Here is a 23,670-nt window from a genome sequence, read left to right as displayed (position 1 = left end):
TAAGCACTCGAAAATTAGGACAGAGAAGTTGGTCTCACCCAGACAAGACGGAGAATTCACAGAAGGCTCATACTATAGAACATAGAAAGTTCTGTTGGACTACGCTGGTTTAGGCTGAAGCTTCTAAAAGAGAAACAGTTACCCAGACCTAGGAGGCAATGAAGACTGTCCCCAGAGGCTTCTGTAAGACACCCTCTGGATACTCAATGCAGTCATGGCTCATGTTGGACGTGCTGAGGCCAGTTCATGCAGTGCCTTGTCCGCCATCTTGGATTCTCTTCTAAGGGGCAATGGGGAGGCTGAAGTGTTTCAACCAGGTCACAAGAACAATACGTGCTTTTTTGGAGAATATTCAAATAGTAAGGAAAGATATAATAAAGAAATTAAAAACTCCTCAACATCTGACCACCGGAGAGGCACTCATCAACATTTTGGCCAATATCCGTCCAGACCTCATTCTAGTCATACAAACACATGCAGATATGAGCGTAACTTTATAGAAAGGGGATTGTGCTACATATACTGCTTCGCAAATTGCTTGATGACCCAACAGTGTCACAGAGCACGTGCATGCCAATACACATAGCACCGGCTCTTTCATTTCAACGGCTGTAGACTGTTCTGGATGGATTTTAATTTGATGCCCAAAGGAATAGGACAAAGTATGGCCTGGAGTATGTAGCCCAATAAGAGGGACACCATCTTCTTCAAGCCCTTGGGATAGAGTAAAATCAGATTGTGGATGAGAAACTGGGAGATTTTCAGAGAAAGAGAAACCTATCTTTTCTCTTTAATCCCCTATCTTCCAGCTACTTCAGAGGAAGGTGACTTAACAAGACAGAAAAGATGGGGGGAAGAATGGCAGGTGTTAGTCACATGGGAAAAGGGAAGCACTTGTGTTTACAAGAATCCTGACAGTATTTGATAACAAAGAATGTGGAATATTTTCCAGCTGTTTAAAAAATCCAGAGGTACTCAGGGTTACCCACTCGGCCTCATCTTGGGGCCTATGATGGTAACCTTCTGTTAGTTAATATCTTCTCACAGAATCACAAAGACCTACAACGTCAAGGTGGCTGCTACAAGCTCATGAAAAATAAGTTGGTCATTGAGATCCTTATTCAATATCCCTCTTGCCAATAACATGGGCCTTGTTTCCAAAGATCTCCTGGATTAGTGAGTGAGCTAGACATAAACGTTTGATGACAACATTTATTTATTAGAAATTATGAGACCAATGAGGATGGTGTGAGGAGGAAAGTGGAGAATAACATTGGAAAAGTAGGGTGGGAACCACCTGCGAAGGGGCTTGTATGCCAATCTTAAGAATGTGACCTTTAAACTAGAGCAGAGGTGAAAAACCTCAAAACCCCACAGAGACTGGGAATGTAAAGGAGTGAGCAGACCAGGTGTTAATATGATAAGGACTGGTGGGGACTGTGGCAAACTTGAGTTCATACCCTGTCCAAGGGGGGCAGCGACTGTCAGCTCCAGTTGTTTGTTGCCATGTGCAGGCTACCAGTCTGCTACCTTGGCAGACTGAAGGAGGCTAGGAATGGTGTTTAAGTTTAAAAAGGGATTTGATCATATCTGTGTTTTTTTTTTTAATCATAGTCTAGTGTAGGAGATGAATTACAGGGACTAGACCAGGGGAAGGGAGGCCAGTTAGGAAATTGTGTCAGTGGTCCCTGTGGGAGGTGATCACGACCTGAGCTAGGGCAGGGGCAGTGGGGAATGTTGTCAGACTGACTTTGGAGTCCAGCAGTCATTGAGAGAGAAGAAAAATGTTTCTGTTTTGGAAAAGGGTTCAAGCTTCTCAATGGAGCTTTAATTAGGTTCTGGGTGAGGCACATGCACTCTTTTCACACAGACCCCCAGGGCAGACTGAGAGTCCCTGAGGTCAAAGAGTCCAGCTAATTTTATCAGATTATTTAGAGAGAGATTCCTTGACCCAATTCCCTCAAACCTCATCCCCCATACAAATGGGCTCAGCATGTAATTAAAATAAAAAATATTATGTATCAAGAAAGAAAATTAGTGGGGTGATGGAAAAGTTTTGTAATGGATGGTGGTGATAGCACAATATTGGGAATGTAATGAACACCACTGAATTGTATATTGGTTAAAATGCATATGATACATTACCAGAATTAGAATTTAACAAAAAAAAAACCTATAGAACTGTACAACCCAAAGAGTGAATCCTAATGTAAGTTAACGGACAATACTGTTAATAACGTAATTATAATAATATTGTTTTATCAGTTGTAACAAAGGTACCACTCTAATAAAAATGTTAATAGTAGGGAAAAGTCTGTGTTTGTGTATATGGAGATAAACATGGAAACTGTCGTTTCTGCATGCTTTTTCTGTTAAATCTAAAAATAAAATAAAAAGAAAAGAAAAGAAAATTAGTGCTTCAAGTCTGTACAAAAGATTATTTTATTAATTCAATTTTTGGATAAAGGAATTTGTAAATAACTATAACAACTTTCAAAGAAAAAACAATTGAGTATTTAATGATGGGTTCAGTTGGACAAAACTGAACCTTAGAGAATGCCTGGTGCAAAGCAGCCTGGGCGACCAGTGTGAAGGAAGATGGAGACCTGCTATGTTTAGTGATCAGAGACTTTTACCCTGACTTTTTAAACAAAAAGCAAATTATACTCATTGCTTCAAAGTTTGTGAGGGGAGTTACTCAACACCATCATCTGGGAGCTCTTCTTATTGAATAAAGTTTTCACTCCAGCCCCTCTATTACCTCGTCTGGTAATTTGTTTTGGAACAGAAAGGGATCTAGTGTAGTTCAGTGCCAATTCCATTTCACAAAGAGTTGGTACTAAACGAAAGTTTAAAGCAATCTATGTGGTATTTTAAATTAATTGAGAACTGTGACAAACTTGAACGTTTCATAAGATGCTATGTTAAGATATAAGAAAGGGACTGAGTTCTTCTCTTAAAAAGGAGCAGATACATTTACCTCAGGGAAGTATAATTCAATTCCCAGGAGAGGCGCCACAAAAACCAACGGCCCGGCAAGAAGGGAGAATATTCTTTCCTCACATAACACTCCCATGAATGGCATTTCAGGGAGTCTTACTAATTATAATTGAAAATTATCATTTAAATTCTAATAATGATTGTGGGTACTTCTCCCCCCGAAACAATTTTCCTTTCAGAAAATCAGAGCGAGACTAAGTTCTGGAAAGATATCCTGAGGCAGAGTCTCAAGCACTCAGAGTGTGGGTGCCGCCTCCCCACCCCAGGTACATGACTTGTGTACCCATGTTTTGCCTTCACATCTCCTCTATATAAAATATAATTTGCGTAATTTGTCCTTGAAAAAAATCACAGTGGAGTCTGAGAGCCTTCGAGGACCATCCAGTTTTTGTCCTTCAGTATCCTGAAGTAAGATCACTTCAACATCCAGAAATATCCTTTGATTTGTTCTTTCTCTGATATCTTGTGTCCTTGGGATCAAAGCCTCTTTCATTGGCACCAAATAGTGCCCAGTGAGGAGTCTTGGCCATATAATCCTTTGTGCTGAAAGTTTTTGAGCCGCCGCTGTTTTCATATTCCTGGATGAGTTCCTGGAAGCGGTTATAATCGATCCACGTCCACCATTCTCTATCAATCTTAAACTGGAAAGAAAAAAAAAACTGTCAAGTCGGAAGCAAAATTTCATAATAGCATTCATAAAAGGAATGAAATGTTGTTACATGCTACGACATGGATGAACCTTGAAAACCTAATGCTACGTGAAAGATGCCAGACACAAAAAGCCACAGACTGTATGATTCCATTTATATGAAACATCCAGAATACAAAAACTCACGGTGACGGAAAACACATCAGTGGTTGTCAGGGACTGGGGGTGAAGGCAATGGGGAATGACTGCTTACTAGGTTTGGGGTTTCCTTTCGGGGTGATAAAAACGTTATGGAACCACACGGAGGTAATGATTACACAACACTGTGAATGTACTAAATGCCACTGAATTGTCTGTTTTAAAATGGTTAATTTTATGATATGTAAATTTTACCTAAAAAAATAATAAATAAACCTGATCTTTTCTCCCTATCAGGTAAAAGAAAATTCTCTTATGTTCCAGACCCAGTTCCGCATCAAAGCAACGTGTAATCAAAGGAGAGTTCCTTTCCCTTGGGGCTGCTGCCTGCGGGACCTGGCGGGCCTGCTGCTGAGCAGAGAATGCTTCCTGGAACTGGAAGTCAATTCTATCTTGGGCAATGTCATTTATAGAGGTTTACATGTTTTTGGCATGTGTTAACAGCCAAGGTACTTCTAATTCCTTTACTGCCACTTTTTGTCTTGTATGAAGTTTCATGGTTCTGTCAGCAGCAACTGGTGGAATCCTTTTGGTAATTAAACTTCGCTTGAATTATTGGTGAAGCTTTAATCAATACCTTCTAATTCTGGAATGCTAAATAAATGACTCAAACTAGCCTTTTTAGTCTAATGTGGATATACTACCTCATTAGTCAAAAGCATGGTGAAGAATGCCAATTAAATAAAGGAAAATAATCCAATTTGTACTCTTTTAAGAAAATTCCTTCTTAAAAGTCACCGTAAAATAGTGATCAGGAATGAAGAAAACAGAAAGCAAGTTGAGGAGGCTCTGAAGGAACTAATAATTCAACTGTGAAGACTTAAATCAAAACATCCCTATGGCATTCTTTTGTGTAAATGCATAACTAATACATTGATACTTGATTTATAAATAGGTAAGTTTTCTACTATGCTACTGCCTTTTAAAAGGAACATTCAAAGAACGAGAAAAAAATCTTCAATTTTAAAAATATTGGCGTGGAGATGAAGAACACAAGAGAAAGCTAAGAAAGTGAAATTAAGAAAATTCCCTGGAATGTAGAGTAAAAAAGATAGGAAGATAGAAAATAGGAGAGTAAAAGATAAAAGTTAATTGACTAGTCCAAGAAACACAATTTCTAAATTACAGGGGTTCTAAAAAGAAAGGAGAAAAAAATAGGAGGAAGGAAATCTTCCATGAAATAATTCTGAAAAAAATGTCACAAATGAAGGATAGGAGTTTCCAGGTTAAAGAGGTCCACACTGGATTAAACACACTGTCTGAGGCACATCACAGTGCAATTTCAAAACAAAGGAGACAAAGAGAAGACCTAACAAGGGAAACACGAACACATATAAAGGATTAAGAATCAGAATGTCGTCCGAGTTCTCAACAATCACTGAAGCCAAAAGACAGTGGCTCTGACCTACAGGGAAAATAATTTCCAACAGAGAATTCTGTATCTACCAAAACTATCAATCAAGTGTACAGGGAGAATAGAAACTTTTAGATTTATAAGGTCTCAGTAAACATACCATTCAGAAACCCTTGTGCAGGAAGCTACTAGAAAATGTATTTCACCTGAATGAAGGAATAAATCAAAAAGAGACATAAGATCTCAGAGATAAGAGCTCCCACACTGGTGAGAGCTGAAGGGGCTCCCAGAGGACAGCCGTGCACCAGAGGCAAAGGGGGAGCCATTCAAAGTGGATGGGTCAGAAACCGCCTCTAGAGAGATGCCTTTAAAAACATGAACCTGCCAGGAAACAGAACATATCTCAAAGTCTGAGAAGAGATACAGACGATGGCAGAGATTTGGGGAGCTGAATTAGTTAAAGGGCACAGAAATCTAGACAAACAAAAAAATAAGATAAAAATAATTATTAATCCAAGGGAAACCAAAGAGTTGTGTATGGCTCCACTGTGAACAGTGTTCATATGGTCGTAATAATGTAAACAAAGAACAATAATCTAGATTAAATAAAATTATGTATGTGTGTATTGGGAATGGGGGGAATAGAACAGGTGTGATGGGAAAAGGTAGAGGAGTTTAATCCTCATCTTCCATAACCAGAAGTAAAGAGAAAATAATTAAAAATAGTAGCAATATAAGAATATTATTTAGAAATATGGAAATAAATGCTAAAAAAGTCACCAAGAAAGGGTGAAAGTAGTTGTCACCTGAGAGTGGGAAAAGGAGGTGTGGGAAGGGGGAGCAAGGAACTGCTATTTTTTGACTCTTTAAATTCTCGTCCATTTATAATTCTGAGAAAACTAAAAGAAAAAAATTTTAAATACTAGTAGCCATATCCATCGAAGAAAGGAAAAAAAGTATATTAACCACCTAAGCCAAAAAAAGTGGGGAAGGAAAAGATGGCACGAAAAGGGTCATGACAAATGCTTATCAGGCATCCTACTATGCACCAGTCACTGGGTCTGGTCCTCTATCCTGCGTGATCCATGTAACGTGTGGTGTGATCCCCATTTTAAAAACATGAGCAAAAGTCCAAAAAAGCTAAGAAACGGGCTGAAGGTCATATCCTCAGTAAGCAAAAGGGCCAAGATTCAAACCGAAGGATGTTGGCGAGCCCATGGCTTTTCTTTACACTCTCCCACACCCTTGGCTTTCAAACCAGAAAACAACAAAACTAACAGTAATCATTTCTCTCCTGAGGAGTATTTGGGGGGAGAGTACTGACAATGTTGGCCATGGAAAACAGGGCAGGTGGACTTATGTATGTACAATATTGCTAAATTAACTCTTCGTATAATTTAACTAAAAAGTAAGAAAGTAGTCTGTATATTCCAAATTCTTATTCACTCAGAATTTTCTCAGCTTGAAGTCTGAACAATGAGCACTTGGAGGAGAAGCATGATGTCTATTAATTATTTCTCTACCCAAATACAGTACAAGAGAGACTGTCTGCTCCAAAGCAGATGCAGGGGAACCAAAGGCTTTATATACAGAAGTCTAAAGTCCACTTGCTCTGAACTACAGTGACATGTTGATTGTTTCTGTGTTATTCACAGCTTTCATCCCTTTAGGGAAATGACAATTTAAAAAAATAAAAATGCCATAGTGAAAGATATTCCTCCCATTGCGTTATCTGGTTCCTAATAATATAAGTGAGCAGGCTGCTGCTTTTTTTGGATGAGGAACTGACCTCCTATTAGTTTCAATTGTAATTTCCTACTAGACTCATCAATAAAGAAGATTCACAGCTACTGCAAACTCAAAATGTCACAGACAAAAATTCTCAGCATTTGTCCTGCCCCATCCCCTGCCCCAACCATGCTTTGCTCAAAGTTGTTCTAGCTTTTAAATTATAAATACTATGTCCACTGAAAAAGTTCTCATAATTCAAAGGCCTCATATTTCCATACATCCAAGAGTTAAAATAAGATGGAAATCCTGCATGTGAGCTGTATGTACCCCAGAAAAAACAGGTTCTCAAATCTAATCCATTCCTGTGGGTGTGAACCCATCGTTAAAAGGACCTTTTGATGAGGCTACTTCAGTTAAGCTGTGACTACCTCATTCAGGATAGGTCTTAATCCTCTTACTGGAGTCCTTTGTAAATGGGATGAATACATAGAGAGAAAGAGAGAGCGCCATGAAACCAAGAAGCGGAAATCAATGAAACATGGAAGAGAAGAAAGAGACCAGCAGACGCTGCCATGTGCCTTGCCTTGTGGCAGAGGAGTCAAGGATTGCCGGCAGCTGGTCTTCGGAAAGAAAGCATTGCCTTGACAATGGCCGGATTTGGACATTTTCCTGGCCTCAAACTGTATGCTAATAAATTCCCATTGTTTAAGTCAATCCATTTCATGGTATCTGCTTTAAGAAGACTAGGAAACTAAAACAAGGAGCAAACCAAGAACTATTTACTAACATCACCATGGAAGGCATTTTGCATGATAGTGCAGTATACTTTATCAGATGATCAGCAACAAAACCAACATTTATTAAGAACCTGCTATGGGCAAGGCACTATGTGAGATGTTTTAAATACTTTACCTCATTTAGCCATCACAATAACCCTGTGAAACAGATGACATTGGCAGACTGTAGACAAGAAAAATGAGAAATGGTGAAGCTGGGATCTGAAAATAATTAACAAATATACCAGACTTCAAAGTTCATACACAATGGGCAAAATGGGATAATGCAAAAAATATCAAAGAATACAGAGTAAAAAAAAAGAATTGTACAGATCCTTTTTTCACTCTTAAGCGGGGCTTTTATGGGATCTTAGTGTCAATTACTGTTTCCTAGTTGGGCCTTCCAAACATGTTTATGAACCAAACGCTTGGGGGAGCACTGGTGAGAGGAGGGAAGAGACACTTCCTGACTCCAGAAGAAGCTGCCAGACCACCTCACAGCTCAGAAGCGTATGTTACCTGGTGGAGGAGAGGAAGGTCTGAACAGTTTCAGGAAGAGGTGATTTTGGAATATTGAGAGGTGATTGTTAGAATACAAAAAAAGGTGCTTCAGTGGCATTCTTTGAACTTCCCAGGTTTACGAATTTTGTTCTTGTCTGCAGGAGCTATAACTGTGCTGTTTGTTCTTTGGGTAGGGAGAAGCAAAGACCACGCAGACAGACTGTGAAGTGTGTATGTGCGCCCGTGACTGGAAGGCTGCAATCGTCTTCTGAGTTTAGTAGTGACAATAAGTAGGACTAACGAAACAACGGCTGTCTGGGAAACCATTTTTAGAGGCAAAACTACCACAATGAGACTGGATTCTAGATATATCCAAGTATAATTAAAAAAACATTTCTCTGGAAACTCAATTTCTTGAGTTTCAATCTTAATCTCCAATTCTGCTGGAGTAGAGTAGTGGAGTAGTATTTGCCCTCGTAGCAATGTCTCCAAAATGCCAATTTGCTCTGACATTTCTCTGGAAGTAACTGCTAGGAGCAATCAGGCCTCCGATAAGGATGAGTTCCACAAGTACCATAGAAAAGCATTCAGTCAGCAGGTTTTGTTAAAAGAACATGGCACAAAACCTAAACGGGAGACACACAATTCCCTTGTTATTCCAAGAGGGAAAGGCCTGGGAAGGTGATAGATCTTCCTTTCCTCTCTTTAAAGATAGCAAATTTATATATCCAAGAGGGAGGCCTCTGTGATCAGCGCTTGATTATTTAGAGTCTTAAATTTGGCAAACTCTCTCTTGGATGAAATGAGGGAGACTGTTGCTTGATGAGGTGAGCTAGGGAAATATGCACACTGCTTCCAAAGGACAGTTCTCTTTCCCTATCTTGTCTGACTTTTAGAGTCAGTATAATGTACTGATTCAAAGTGGGCTTTGTATTTCAAAAGATTTGGGATTGAATTCTAGCTGTGTCCTATGGGTCCTGGGGCAAGACTTCTACTCTTCGCCTCAGTGCCCTCTTTTGGAATATGGGAGAAAATAGTACTTAGGATTCATGAGATTGTTGCAAGGATTAAATGAATTAAAGCTTGCATAGTGCTTATCAGAGTGACCTTAATAAATGTTATTGGTGATTGAGTTTATTAGCAGACTCCCAAACTAAGGAACAATACCCGAAATCTTAATCACTGATAAAAATACTAGAAGACAATCAAAAGTCTATGCCAGAAGACAACAGAGTAATATCTCCAAAGTTCTAAGAGGAAATAACCTTGATTTAGTGTTTCTTTTTACTCTGATAATCTATCATTCAAGAGTGAAAGTTAAATAAAGATGTTTCGGGGTGGGGTGGAGACTAAGTTGACTACTCACAGACTTACAATGTAAAAAACTTCTATAGTATTACTTCAGTAAGAAAGAAACTGTATTCATCAGGATCACTTGGGATGCAAGCAACAAAGGCGAACCAAGAAAATGGTATACATGTGATGCATCTAAGCAAGTATTAATTGCAGGAAGGAGTACTGGAAAGTCCTTAACATATATGCACCTAACAGCATTGCATCAACATATGTGAAACAAAACCTGAGAGAAGTGCAAAGAGAAATAGACAAATCCCATATTGTAGTTGGAGATGCCATCACTATCAGCAACTGACAGACCCAGCAGGATATAGCTGACCTGAACAAGATCATTAATCAACTTGACCTTACTGATATTTACAGAATACTTTATCCAATAACAGTAGAATAAACATTCTTCTCAAGCTCACAAGGATTATTCACCAAGACAGACCACATTCTGGGCCATTAAACACACAGGAAACATTTAACTGAATAGAAATCATGCAAAGTATGTTCTCAGGCCACACGGAAATTAAAATAGACATTAGTGACAGAGATAGCTAAAAATTCACAAAATATTTGGAAAGTAAACAACATGCTACTAAATAACAAATGGGCCAAAGAAGAATTCTCAAGAAAAATTTAAAAAATATTTTGAACTAAATAAAAATGAAAATTTAACATCAAAATTTGTGGGATACAGCAAAAGTAGTGCTTACAGGGAACTTTGTAGCAATAAATGTACATATTAGAAAAGAAGAAAGATCTAAAATCAATAACTTTAGCTTCCACCTTAAGAAACTAGAGGAGAATGGCAATGTAAGCCTAAATTTAGCAGAAGAAAAGAAATAATAAAAATCAGAGCAGAACTTGGTGAAACTGAAAACAGGCAAACAACATAGAAGAATCAAAGAACCCCAAAGCTAGTTCTTTCAAAACATACATAAAATTGATAAACCTAGTCAGGCTAACAAAGGGGGGGGGGGGGATGCCTGTGAAGGAGAGGGGAGAGGGGAGGGGGGAGACGGAGGGAGAGGGAGAGAGAATACATAATCTATCAATATCAGCAATAAATGAGGGATCATGACTACTGACTCCATAGATGTTACAAGGATAGCAAAGGAATATGCACAACTCCATGCCAACAAATTTGATAACTTAGAAGAAACAGGCCAATTTCTTGAAAGAAATAAACTATCAAAACATACACAAAGAGAAAGAGATAATCTGAATAGGCCTATATTTATTAAATAAATGGAATCAATAATTAATTACCTTCCAGGAAAGACAGCACCAGGTCCACATGATTTCACTGGTGAATTTTACTAAACATTTAAAGAAAAATAACACCAATTCTCCACAATCTTTTCCAGAGAACAGCAGAGAGAATACTTCCAAACTCATTCGATGAGGCCAGAATTACCCTAATATCAAAACCAGATAAAGATATTACAAAAAAGGAAAACTACAGACCAATATCTGTCATGAAAACAGATGGAAAAATCCTCAACAAAATATTAGCAAATCAAATTCAACAACATACATAAAAAATTATATACCATGATCAAGTGGGATTTAAATCAGGTATGCAAGGCTGTCTTAATGTTTGAAAAATCATTCAAAGTAATCTGCTCTATCAATAGGTTAAAGAATAAAAATCATATGATCATATCCATAGATCCATTTAGCATTTGACATAATCCAACACCCATTCATGATAAAAGCTCTCAGCAAACTAGGAATAGAGGAGAACTTACTCAACTTGATAAAGAATATCTACAAAAAACCTACAGCTAACATCATACTTGGTGAGAAACTGATGCTTTTTCCCTAAGACTGGAGCAAGGCAAGGATGTCCCCTCTCACTACTCCTATTCAGCACTATACTGGAAGAACAACCTAATGCAATAAGACAAGAAATTAAAATAAAAGGTAAACAGATTGGGAAGAAAAAAAATAAAATTTGTTTGCAGATGACTAGATCATCTAAGTAGAAAATCCCAAAGAAATGACAAAACAAACAAACAAACCAAACTCTTAGAATAATAAGGATTCTAGCAAGGTTGCAGGGTACAAGGCTGATATACAAAAGTTAATTGCTTTCCTATATACCAGAAATGAGCAATAGAAATTTGAAATTAAAACACAATACCATTTATAATATTTGTTAGGTATAAATCTAACAAACTATATATATGATCTATGTGTGGAAAACTATTAACTCTGATAAAAAAAAATCAAAGCTCTAAATAAATGGAGGGATATTCCATGTTCATGGATTAGAAGACTCACTATTAAGATGTCAATTCTTCACAACTTCAATGCAATCCCATCTAAACCACAGCAAGTTATTTTGTAGATACTGAGAAACTGATTTTAAAGTTTATACAGAAAGACGAGAGATCTAAAATAGCCAACACAACAGTGAAAAAGAAGAACAAAACTGGAGGACTGACACCACCCAACTTCAAGACTTACTATAAAGCTAAAGTGATCAAGACAAAAATACAGTAATAGATACAATTTTCTAAAGAACAGACACATAGATCAATGAAACAGAGTAGAAAGCCCAGAAATGGACCCACACAAATATATTCAACCGAACTTTCACAAAGGAGCAAAGACAAGTCAATGGAGAAAGAATATACCTTGCAATAAGTTGTGTTGGAATGATTGGATGTCTACAGACAAAAAAAATAAAAAATAAAAATAAAAATAAACCTAGATACAGACCTTACAAGATCTTACCCCTTTCACAAAAATTAACTCAAAATGAATCATAAACCTAAATGTAAAACACAAAACTATAAATCTTTTAGAAGACAATCTAGGAGATAATCTAGGTGACCCTGAGTTTTGCAGTGAGTTTTAGATACTACACCAAAAGCACAATCCATGAAAGAAAAAAGTAATAAGTTGGATTTCATTAAAATTAAAAACTTTTCCACTAAGACACAGATATGAGAATAAAAAGACAAGCCACAGTCGGAAAAAAATATTTGCAAAACATATGATAAAGGATTTATATCAAAATGCACAAAGATCTCTTAAAACTCAACAGTAAGAAAACAAATTATCCAATTAAAAAGTAGGCTGAAGAGCTCAACAAACACTTCACAAAAGAAGACACAGAGATGGCAAAGAGCATATGAAAAGATGCTCAACATCATTTATCAACAGGGAACTGCAAATTAAAACAACAGTGAGATAAAACTATATCCCTATTAGAATGACTAGAATCCAAACTACTAACAATACCCAATGCTGGCAAGGATGTGGAGCAATAGGAACTCTCTTTCATTGCCGGCGGGAAAGCAAAATGGTACAGGCACTTTGGGAGGCAGTTTGGCAGCTTCTTACTAAGCTAAACATAGTCTTACCATATGCTGTAGCAATCATGCTTCCAGATATTTATCCAACTGAATTGAAAAATTACGTTCACATAAAAACCTGCATGCAAAATGTTTATAGTAGCTTTGTTCAGAATCACCAGAAACTACAAGCAACCAAGATGTCCTTCAATAGGTGAACAGAAAAACTGTGGTATATCCACACAAAGGAATATTATTCAGTGATAAAAAGAAATGAGTATCAGCCATGAAAAGACATGCAGGAACCTTAGAGGCACATTGCTAAGTGAAAGATGCCAGTCTGATAAAGCTACATTCTATATGAATCCAATTATACGTATGACATTCTAGAAATGGCAAAACCATAGAAACAATAAAAAGAACAGTAGTTACCAGTGTTTTGGGGGTGGGCAGATGAAAAAGTTGAAGCATGGGGAATTTTTAGGGCAGTAAATTCTGTGATGGTGAATTCATGGCATTATTCATTTGTGAAAACCCATAGCACAAAGAACAAACCTTAATAGGAAAGCAGACTGCAACAAGAGAATCTAACTGTATTACAAATACATGAAGCAACCTCACTGAAGGGTATGGGGACAAAAGGCACTGACCTAAGTAACTCTGGAAATGAGTGGACTCCGTAAGACTAAAAGCAAAAGGAACCACACATAAGCACTGATCTCTATTTATAGGGTGGCTTTCTATGGGGATATGTGCCAACAGTTCTGATACTGCTATATGTGGTGTGCTGGAATCGAACAATTAAGTAAGGGGAAGACGGATGCTGGGAGTCATGTTAGAGGGGGAATTTAAAGATAAGCAAGGGGAGGAAGCTTGAAAGATCCATGTGGTAAAAGATGAGAGTTGGAGACATCAGTATAGACTCATGTTTAACTTAATACAGGTATACATGGTTACATACAGAAATATTTACAGATATAAAAAAATGTGCATCAGTTAGTATACACACACATACCAATTCTTCTATCATTTGAGTGGACCTAAAAGAAAGGCACTCTAGTAGCAACGAACACACCTTTGTCCAGATCCTAGTTTCTAATATCTTTCTCTATTAAAAGGAACCAGGGCTGCTAAGAGTAGGGCAGAAAATTTCTGCTTTCTCTTCTGGGTCCCCTTGACTTCCAGCTTCTGGCTGCCCTCCTATGGCTTCTCTCTCCAGTAATAGGATTAAGACCCATCCTGATTGAGCTGGTTCCACATCTTAACTGAAGTATCCTCATCAAAAGGTCCTATCTGCAATGGGTTCACACTCGCAGGAATGGATTAAGATTAAACACATGTTTTCTAGGTGCATAACTCCAAGTCAGCACTGTAAGGAATTAAGGTTTAAAACAATGCTATGTGGATTCTGCAAGTCATACATATTACCTATCACGTGGCTCTTCAACTAGTGGTTACCCACTATAATAGTATATCACCAATATACAGGGGAGACTTCAATGTTTCTAACTGAAATTATCAAAGCTTTCTGAATTCATCACAATCTTAGCCATATTAGTTTGCAGACTGGCAGGACCAATGTTACGTTTAAGCTGGCTAGGCGGAAAACCCAGAAGTAGAACACTGACTACACCCCCTCATTCCTGCTCTCTCCTCTTGTAGATTGCCCCCTTGTCCCTCCAGCTCAATCTTGGAGCTAAAATATGTCTGCTCATCTATTTTAACATAAGTCTGCTTTGTCCTTCCTCTGTTCAAAGCCAGAGCCACACACTGAACTTTATACTTCCTTCTGTTCTCCTGAACTCAATGAATGAGCCTCTTGTCAACAGCAGAAACTCATTCATCTGAGCACAGAATGCATCACAGCTAAATGACAAAATTGTTCCTTAGAGATGTTAAAAAGTAATCACCCATTTCCAAAACCATACCATTATAATAATTAAGGAATAATTTGCATGTGGTACAGCATATGGCGATGGCAAGTTCACTGCACTGCAAATGACCACAGAGTACTGATAGGGTAATAGACACCAAAATGGACTCCACTAGAGGCTATTTCACAGATGAAAATCTTACAGGTTTCATGCAGGAGCTTCGAAGGTCCTTTAAATCTAAATCTGAAAGCTGGAAACACTCATACAGAGGGGATAATATTTGAGCTTATTCTGTCACTCAAGGAACAAACTAGAGGTTATTACAAGGGTGTTTGTTTTTTGTTTTTGTTTCTGTTTTAGCATGCACCTTTCTTACAAATGACAAATGACAAATCAGAAATCACTTCAAGATGTCTAGAGGAGAGCTAAAAGAGAAGTAATTTCACACAGAAAAGAAAGCTTACGAGACCAACAGTCAGAATTCAGGGTTTTCTTTATGTTTGTTTTAGGAAAGGTAGAAAACAAGCAGATATTCACAATAACAAGGTAAGTGGAACTAAAGAGAAAAGACAGAAACGGGCAGTCAGGATTAGGGCAATGGAAGAATGCAGGCTTGAGTCATTCTTACCTTTTTGTGTGCTATCAGGAGGCAATTGGAATGTTCGTGTTCACATGCAATTCCGTAGTCTGGGATGAGAGCCACCAGCTCCTGGACAAAGCGTACCACTTCCTCATGCCAGGGCACATTGGCCATGGTCAGATTGCTTGCTGAACTTTCTCCACAGTAGGTAACACCCTGTGGAAACATTACAACAGCCAGAGATTATTCTGACCTACCCTGAATGTCCCAGAGTAAGAATTTTAGAGTCAGAGAGGCTTCTAAGAGGCCATCCAATCCAACCTTTGAAGAAAGCAATACAAAGATTATAAAATTTGCTCTGGCATTCACACAATTAGTGACAAAGACAGCTCGACAGCTCTCAAGCTGATGCTTTTTCCACTTCAGGACAGGGCTGGAGCTTGCATACCAGTGCTTTCTGCTATGTCACGATGCATGCAAAATAATGGATTTGAGTCAATACCATATCTACCTTTTCATTCAAATCCTCTTGTGTAATATAAGAGATTAATTCTCAAGGGATTATAATCCCCTAGCACAATAATAGGGGCATGGTTGTCACCCATAAAAATTTACCAGTCAACTGATTCACTGGGAAAATCAGGGGGGTTCCCATTTTCCAGTAGAGATTAGATTGAGGTTAGTACACTCTTTCTGTAAAGGGCTCAGAGAGGGGTCCTTTTGAACTATTCTTTAAAAAGATTAATTTGCATTTTTGTATATGGATAAATATAAACAAAGAATCATGCCAAAAGGGAAATGTGTGTGTGTGTGTACACACACACACACACACATCTCATCTCTACAGAAATTCCTATCATGTACAACTGCAGTAAGATAAAATGACTTCTAATTCTCTTGAACTTGACCTGACATCCAGGCATCTGAGGCCCAAGGGTTTCATAACTAAGATCTCTATTTGGTAAAGTACATAATGATTAATGATTAATTTTATAATAATAATATCTTAACTCTTTGGGCTCTTCAAATATCCCAGAATCAAACTTGACAACTGGTTGTAATATACTAGGAATCCTTCCTCCAAGCAGGAAAAAACTGAAATAAAAAGATATGTGCATTACTCACAATCTCTCATGGACACACACACACAGACTGGAAGGGGCAGAATGCATTAAAGACAAATCCGCAAATGAGCACTGCAGAGGGACCTGATCCTACAGATGGCTAAGTTGGAACTTTGGCAAAGACTCAAATGAGCTCTCCAAAATGCTCTCCCACAAATGGCTGTTCAGAAAGAATACTGGTATACTAAAGTGCGATGGCCATTGCTGAACATAAACTGCAGGCTACACAACTTAATGATAATTAACAAAAGAATCTTCTCTATTTGCATAACGATTTATAAAATTCATTAAGCCGAGTTTCAGTTTTAGGTGAATTTTAAAAAGCAAACAGTACTAAAGTTCAAAAAATTTTTAAGAAAGCATGGCTGAAAAATTGTGCTAAACTTACCCAAATACATTAAAAACAACAACATGAAGATGATTTCTTGATAGGTCAAAGTCATAAAAATGTGTTTTCTTTCAATTTAAACACTGTTAATTATGTGTGAAATATACAAACAACTATTCATGTACTAATTCAAAGGAATTCATTTTTACTATCCTTTAAAAAGCTAGTTCACTGAAACACAGAGGTTTTAAGTAAAATATATTCATGACAATGACTTTTGAAAATTTTTAATGCATTTTTTTATTGTGAACTTTAACATATATATATATATATAACAGTGATAACTTTCAAAGCACGATTTAACAAGTAGTTAGAGAGCAAATCTCAAAGAATGTCATAGGTCACAGTTCCACAGTTTCAGTTATTTCCATTATTGTAAAACATAACATACATATAGAAAGTTGTTAACTTTAGATGTATAGCTCAACAAAGCAGTTATATAGGTAATTTCAAAAACTGTTACGGTTATAGTTCCACAGTTTCACTTCTTTCCTTATTATGCAATATAGGGTATACACAGAAAGATGAAGACTTTCAAAGCAAATTCAGTGAGTAACTATGGAGCAAATTTCAAAGGATATTATAGGTTACAGCTCTACCATGTCATTTACCTCCTTCCAGCTATTCCAACACCCTAGCATCTAAAAAACTATATATATATTTATATAAAGTTTCAGTATTCATAGACCTTTGTTAAATCTTATTTTGTTTGTTGCTAGTCATTCCTCTCAATCTCTCCATCTTCAGGGGTATCTAGGCAGTGAGCACCCTAACCTGTTCATATTGAAAGGGGGTGTCGACAGTATAGGGAAGGGGGCTTCATTTCATTGTTCTTAAAAAGCCTGTTGCCTCTGGGTTTTAGGACATGTCTGGCATAGGAAAATTCTGGTGGATTTAAGTTTTTGAGATAAAACTTAGTGAGTTTTATAGAATCTCAGGTAGGGACCTAGGTATTTGGGGATTACTTTTGCTAAGGGCATGGCATACTGTGGCTATTTGGGATGTCTAGCCAGAGCTTGCATAAAAGAAACCTCCAGGATAGCCTCTCGAATCTATTTGGGATCTCTCAGCCACTGTGACCTCAGCTTGTTACCTTTCTTTTTCCCCACTTTGGTCAAGTCGGCATTTTCAATCCCTTGCTGCCAGGGCCAGGCTCATTCCTGGGAGTCATGTCCCACGTTGCCAGGGAGATTCATTCCCCTAGGAGTCATGTCCCTTGTCGGGAGGAAGTAATGAATGTATTTGCCAAGTTGGGCTTACAGAGAGAAAGGCCACATCTGAGCAACAGAAGAGGAGGTGCCTCTTAGGCTTAATTATAGGAGGGCTCAGACTCCCATTTACAACCCTAAGTTTCACAAGAGCAAGTCTCAAGTTGAGGACCTGATTTATTAAGTAGTGGGTTCCTAATATATATTCTATCCCAAGATAAATGGTCAGTTTCTTACATTATCTTCACTTGGTTGTACAATCATCACTCTCAACTTAAAAAAATTATCATAACAAAACATCCCAGAGCTCTTATCAGCTGCTAACTATTCGACCCTAGTATTAGTGCAGTGTTGGGAAGATATTCCTAATAAATATAGTCCACATACCACTCTGTTGTTAACTCTCTGCACCAGTATCATACCTTATATCATGATGACACTTATTTAGGTTTGTGGTGCTACTCTGTGGGTACATGCCTTTAAACAACCATATACAAACATGTTTGCTTCGACTACTTCACTTCACCCTACACTGGAGTCTACTGATCACTTGCCCTGACTTTATTCCTGAGCATAGCAGACCTGTAATGATCTAAACGTGCTTCATTTTCTGTCATGGAATGGCTGCCACCTTCTCATCCCACCCTCCCTCTTCCATTGACCACCAGGTGCACGTCTTTCCCCTACAACTTTGAAAAAAGATAACCTCAGGAAAACAGATGGGTCGAGGTGGCAATTGAAAAGCAGACCCAAAGAAAGTTCCCAAAGAACAGGACCATTTGCTCATCTTCAGTTTGTAGTGAAGAGTGTAAATGACACCTCGTCGACCCGAGTGACTCTGAGGAACCCAGTGTTCTGGGAGACAGGGGCTGGGATCCTCTCTCACTGGCTGCTTGGAATGCTGCCTTGGGATTCAGGGTCTGCAGGAGGAGCTGTATCACAGCAGTGTCACTATCTGATATTCTACTCAACTTGGGTGAGTGTCAAAGACTCTTGATACTGTTTTTATCCCCTACAATTTGATGATAAAAGAAATGATTGACTTCATGATTTTTCTCAGTAACATACCCCCAAACAAGTCACCCCTTTATCTACAAATGCTTCAATAGCTCCCCAAAGAAAAAGTCCACACTCCTTAGCCTGGCTCATGAGCATTCTTTGCCTGCCTCACTAGCCTGTTGTAAAAAAGAATGTGTGTCTTTCACGAGCCCTTGCCTTCGCCCAGCTCACACTGTCTCTAGAGCTGGACTGCCCCTCAGCCTCCAGTCTTCACCTGGCTGAATACCCATCATCTCTTAAGTCTCCGCTCAGAAACCCCAACCCCTCTGACCCCAGACTCATCCAATTCTGGGCATTTGTCTTCCCGGATAACTGTGGTAGGTTGACCTCCTTATGGGTCTAAATTCTGGGCACTTAGAGAGCAGGGGCTGCACTTAGCACCCCTAATCAAGATATGCTGAATGCAGTAATAAATTTTTCTTTGACATTAAGCCCTACAACTCTTTTCTCATCTAATATAAAATTTCATTCATATTATTTGGAGCTTTTCTACTCTTTACCTGATTTGATTATTTATGAGACAACTGGCTAAATACTATTACACACATGCATAACTGGTGATACCCTTTACCTTTGTATGGAGAAAGAGATCGAGGCTGAGCTGAGACCTAAGTTTGCAAGGTGCATCCAGCAAGGACTGAGCGCTACACAGAGTCACAAAGGGAACAGCAAGACAGCTTTCCATCACCGAACAAGGAACAGTGACCGTGCACTTAGTGCTCGATGGGTCGAACAGTAAGCGGAGAATACAGACGCTGCTTCGTTTACAAATAAATTGTGTTCAAAAAGTTTCTCAAGAAGGCAGATGCTTGTAACATGAAGCACATTTTCACAAACATGCAAATAACAACAGTTAAGGTTCTCAGATTAAAAAATAAAGGCCTATTTAAGTCATAATGAAGCTAAAATACACTGATAATTTACAGGGAACATAACACAAAAGTATTTTACAAGGCTAAAAGTGAAAGAAAAGGGGAAATTAGTGTAATAACGAAATAGTTTTACTAATTTAGTTTGAATAAATAGTCTTAATGGAAAGGAATCTAAACATATGCTGAATCCAGGCATATGATATCCCACTAAATTATCCAAATGAACCCCTGGGTTCCAAGAAGGAAAGTTACCTGTCCCATACTACATGAGTACCTTTTGGGGATGTATCAAGCCCTGCTCTTCCCCCTACCTCACGTGAGAGCCCTTCCACCCCCCAACACACACACAGACACACAGACATACACACTTCTGCAAGGGGAGATGTTGAGGGCACTGATCGGCCCGATGTCCCACGTCCCTCCCACATTCACAACCTCCCTTTTCCTTGGTACACGGGTTTTAGTAGCATGACTTCTATGACCAAAGACAGAGTGATTTTTTTCCTTTTGGCTCACAAATAAAATGAAAAGAGAAAGCGTCAAGATAAAAGAGTGGGTAGAAAAAAGTCTTCCTAATCTAATTAGGTTAGTGCTAGAAGAGGAAATGACAAAAAGAGAAGACTTAAATAGGGAGTATACATACATGTGAGGAAGCTTACTCAAAGTGGACTTAATTTGTAAGCAGTTCAGTACAGTATTCTGAGCACACACAAACAGGTGTTTATACTTTAAAGTCCTAGAAAATAATAAGAAGAAGATAAGCAACCCAACTGAAATATGGACAAAGTACACGAAATATGGACAAAGCATAGGAGCCCCGGGCTTATCACTAGCCTAGGGCCAATTTGTATTACCAATTTCACATCTTGGGGACATTCATATGACCTTGAGGCACTATAAATTTGAACTCTAATTCCCTTTGAATGTTAGGACCCAGGAAGTCTTTTCCTTTTTATGAAGAGCTGTGCCAGTGGGTAAACTATTTTCTAATTCATCGTTTAAACCCAAGCCCTATCTCTACCCACACATGGAGTACCTCCAGGGTGGTCTCTATTCTTCTAGACCTTAGGGATTTCCTTTACAACCTGGCACATCAGCTATGTTCTCAAAAGCATGTTTATTACCATAACCTATTCACTTGTGTTTGTTTTCGAGGAATTTTAGGTTATCTTAGCCCTCCATTCTTCAAATGTTTCTTAAGAGGGTTTGCTTCTTTTTTTCTTTTCTTTTTCATTTTTTATTAGAGAAGTCATGGGTTTACAGAATAATCATGCATAAAATACAGGATTCCCATATGCCACCCAATTATTAACACCTTGCATTGGTGTGAATCATTTGTTGTAACTGATCAAAGCAGGTTTTTATAATTGTACTATTAAGTATATAGTCCATGGTTTAATTTAGGGTTCACTGTGTAGTTCCATGGATTTTTAATCTTTATTCAGTTACCACATATACAACCTAATATTTCCCCCTTTTAGCCACATTCAGTATATTTCAGTACTGTTAATCATGTTCACAGTGTTGTGCTACCATCTTCACCATCCATCACCAAAACATTTCCATCATTCCAAATAGGAACTATTATACATTTTAAGTCTTAACTTTCCATTCCCTATCCCAGCCCCATCCCATGGTAACCTATCTTCTAGATTCTGACTCTCATTATGAGTTTGCTTATTCTATTTATTTCAAATCAATGAGCTCACACAATATTTATCCTTTTGTGTCTTGCTTATTTCACTCAATAAGATGTCTTCAAGATGCATCCATGTTGTTGCATGTATCAGGACTTCTTCCTTTTAACAGCTGAGTAATATTCCATCGTGTGTAAATCCCACATTTAGTTTATCCGTTCATCAGTTAATGGAAACTTGTGTTGTGTCCATCTTTCGGCAATTGTGAATAACGCTTGTTCTAGTTTGCTAATGCTGCCAGAATGCAAAACACCAGAAATGGATTGGCTTTTATAAAAGGGGATTTATTTGGTTATACAGTTACAGTATTAAGGCCATAAAGTGTCCATGGTAACACATCAACAATCGGGTACTTTCACAGGAGGATGGCCAATGGTGTCTGGAAAACCTCTGTTAGCTGGGAAGGCATATGGCTGGCATCTGCTCCAAAGTTCTGGGTTCAAAATGGCTTTCTCCCAGGATGTTCCTCTCTAGGCTGCAGTTCCTCAAAAATGTCACTCTCAGTTGGCTCTTGTGGCGTTTGTCCTCTCGTACCTTCTCTAGAGCAAAAGTCTGTTTTCAACAGCTGTCTTCAAACTGTCTTTCATCTGCAGCTCCTCTCTCAGCTTCCGTGCATTCTTTGAAGTGTCCCTCTTGGCTGTAGCTCCTCTTCAAAATGTCACTCACAGCTGCACTGAGTCCCTTCTGCCTGTCAGCTCATTTATATGCCTCCACTGATCAAGGCCCACCCTGAATGGGTGGGGCCATGCCTCCATGGAAATATCTCATCAGAGTTATCACCTACAGTTGGGTGGGGAGCATTTCCATGCAAACAACCTAATCCAAAAGTTCCAACTTAATCCCCACTAATATGTCTGCCCCACAAGACTGAATCAAAGAATGTGGCTTTTTCTGGGGGACATAATACATTCAAACCAGCACAATGCTACTATGAACCTCAGTGTCCAAATATCTGTTAAGAGTCCCTGCTTTCAATTCTATTGGTATCTACCTGGTAGTGATATTGCTGGATTATACAGGAATTCTATACTTAGCTTCCCCAGGAATTGCCAAACTGTCTTCCTCAGCAGCTGCACCATTTTACAATCCCACCGGTAATGATCAAGTGTTACTATTTCTCCACATCCTCTCCCACTTTTGTTATTTTCCTTTTTATTAACAGCAGCTATTCTAATGGGTGAGAAAAGGTAGCTAGTATGATTTTGATTTGCATTCCCCTGTTGGCTGATGATGTTGACCATCTTTTCATGTGCCTTCTGGCCAGATGTATATCTTCTTCGGAGAGATATCAAGTCTTTTGCCCATTTTTAAACTGGGTTGTCTTTTTATTGTTTGTTGAGTTGAAGGATTTCCTTATATATTCTGGATATTAAACCCTTATTGGATATGTGATTTCCAAATACTTTCTCCCATTATGGAGGTTGTCATTTTACTTTCATGATAAAGTTCTATGAGATGCAAAAGTTTTTAATTTTGATGAGGTCCCATTTATCTAATTTTTCTTTTGTTGCTTGCGCGTTGGGTGTAAAGTCTAAGAAACTATTGGCCTAATGCAAGGTCCTGAAGATGCTTCCCTATGTTTCCTTTTAGAAGTTTGATAGTTCTAACTCTTATATTTAGGTGTTTGATCCATTTTGAGTTGATTTCTCTATAAGGTTTGGGTTGGAGGTTCTCCTTTCTTTTTCAAATGGAAATACAGTTTTCCCAGCACCACTTATTTAAGAGACTATTCTTTCCCAATTGAGTGGATTTGGCAGCCTTGTTGAAAATCAGTTGGCCATAGAGGTTAGGGTCTATTTATGAGCTCTCAATTCAATTTTATTGGTTTATATGCCTGTCCTTGTGCCTATACCATGCTGTTTTGATTACTGTGGCTTTGTAGTAAGTTTTAAGATCTGGAAGTGTGAGTCCTCCAACTTTGCTCTTCTTTTCCAAGATAAATTTAGCTATTTAGGGCCTCTTAACCTTCCTATAAATTTGATGATTGGATTTTCCATTTCTGCAAAGAAA

At 38.2% G+C, this 23,670-nt stretch overlaps 1 protein-coding gene across 2 annotated transcripts in view; it reads right to left on the bottom strand.

The window, feature by feature from the left end:
• Positions 1-2,419: 2,419 nt before the first annotated feature.
• The window catches only part of LOC119517865 (S-adenosyl-L-methionine-dependent tRNA 4-demethylwyosine synthase TYW1), a 225,480-nt gene continuing 204,229 nt past the window's right edge, over positions 2,420-23,670 (bottom strand). For both annotated transcript variants that reach the window (XM_037814927.1, XM_037814929.1), the window contains 2 exons: positions 15,361-15,528; positions 2,420-3,641 (listed from right to left, as the gene is read on the bottom strand). In XM_037814927.1, the coding sequence (XP_037670855.1) occupies positions 3,420-3,641; positions 15,361-15,528 (390 nt within the window). In that variant the 3' untranslated portion in view covers positions 2,420-3,419. The remainder of the gene's footprint in view (positions 3,642-15,360; positions 15,529-23,670) is intronic.

This window comes from Choloepus didactylus, chromosome 21, assembly GCF_015220235.1.
Source record: "Choloepus didactylus isolate mChoDid1 chromosome 21, mChoDid1.pri, whole genome shotgun sequence".
Taxonomy (NCBI): domain Eukaryota; kingdom Metazoa; phylum Chordata; class Mammalia; order Pilosa; family Megalonychidae; genus Choloepus; species Choloepus didactylus.
Note: the sequence above shows the minus strand (reverse complement) of the source record. Positions and strands in the feature narration are given on the sequence as shown.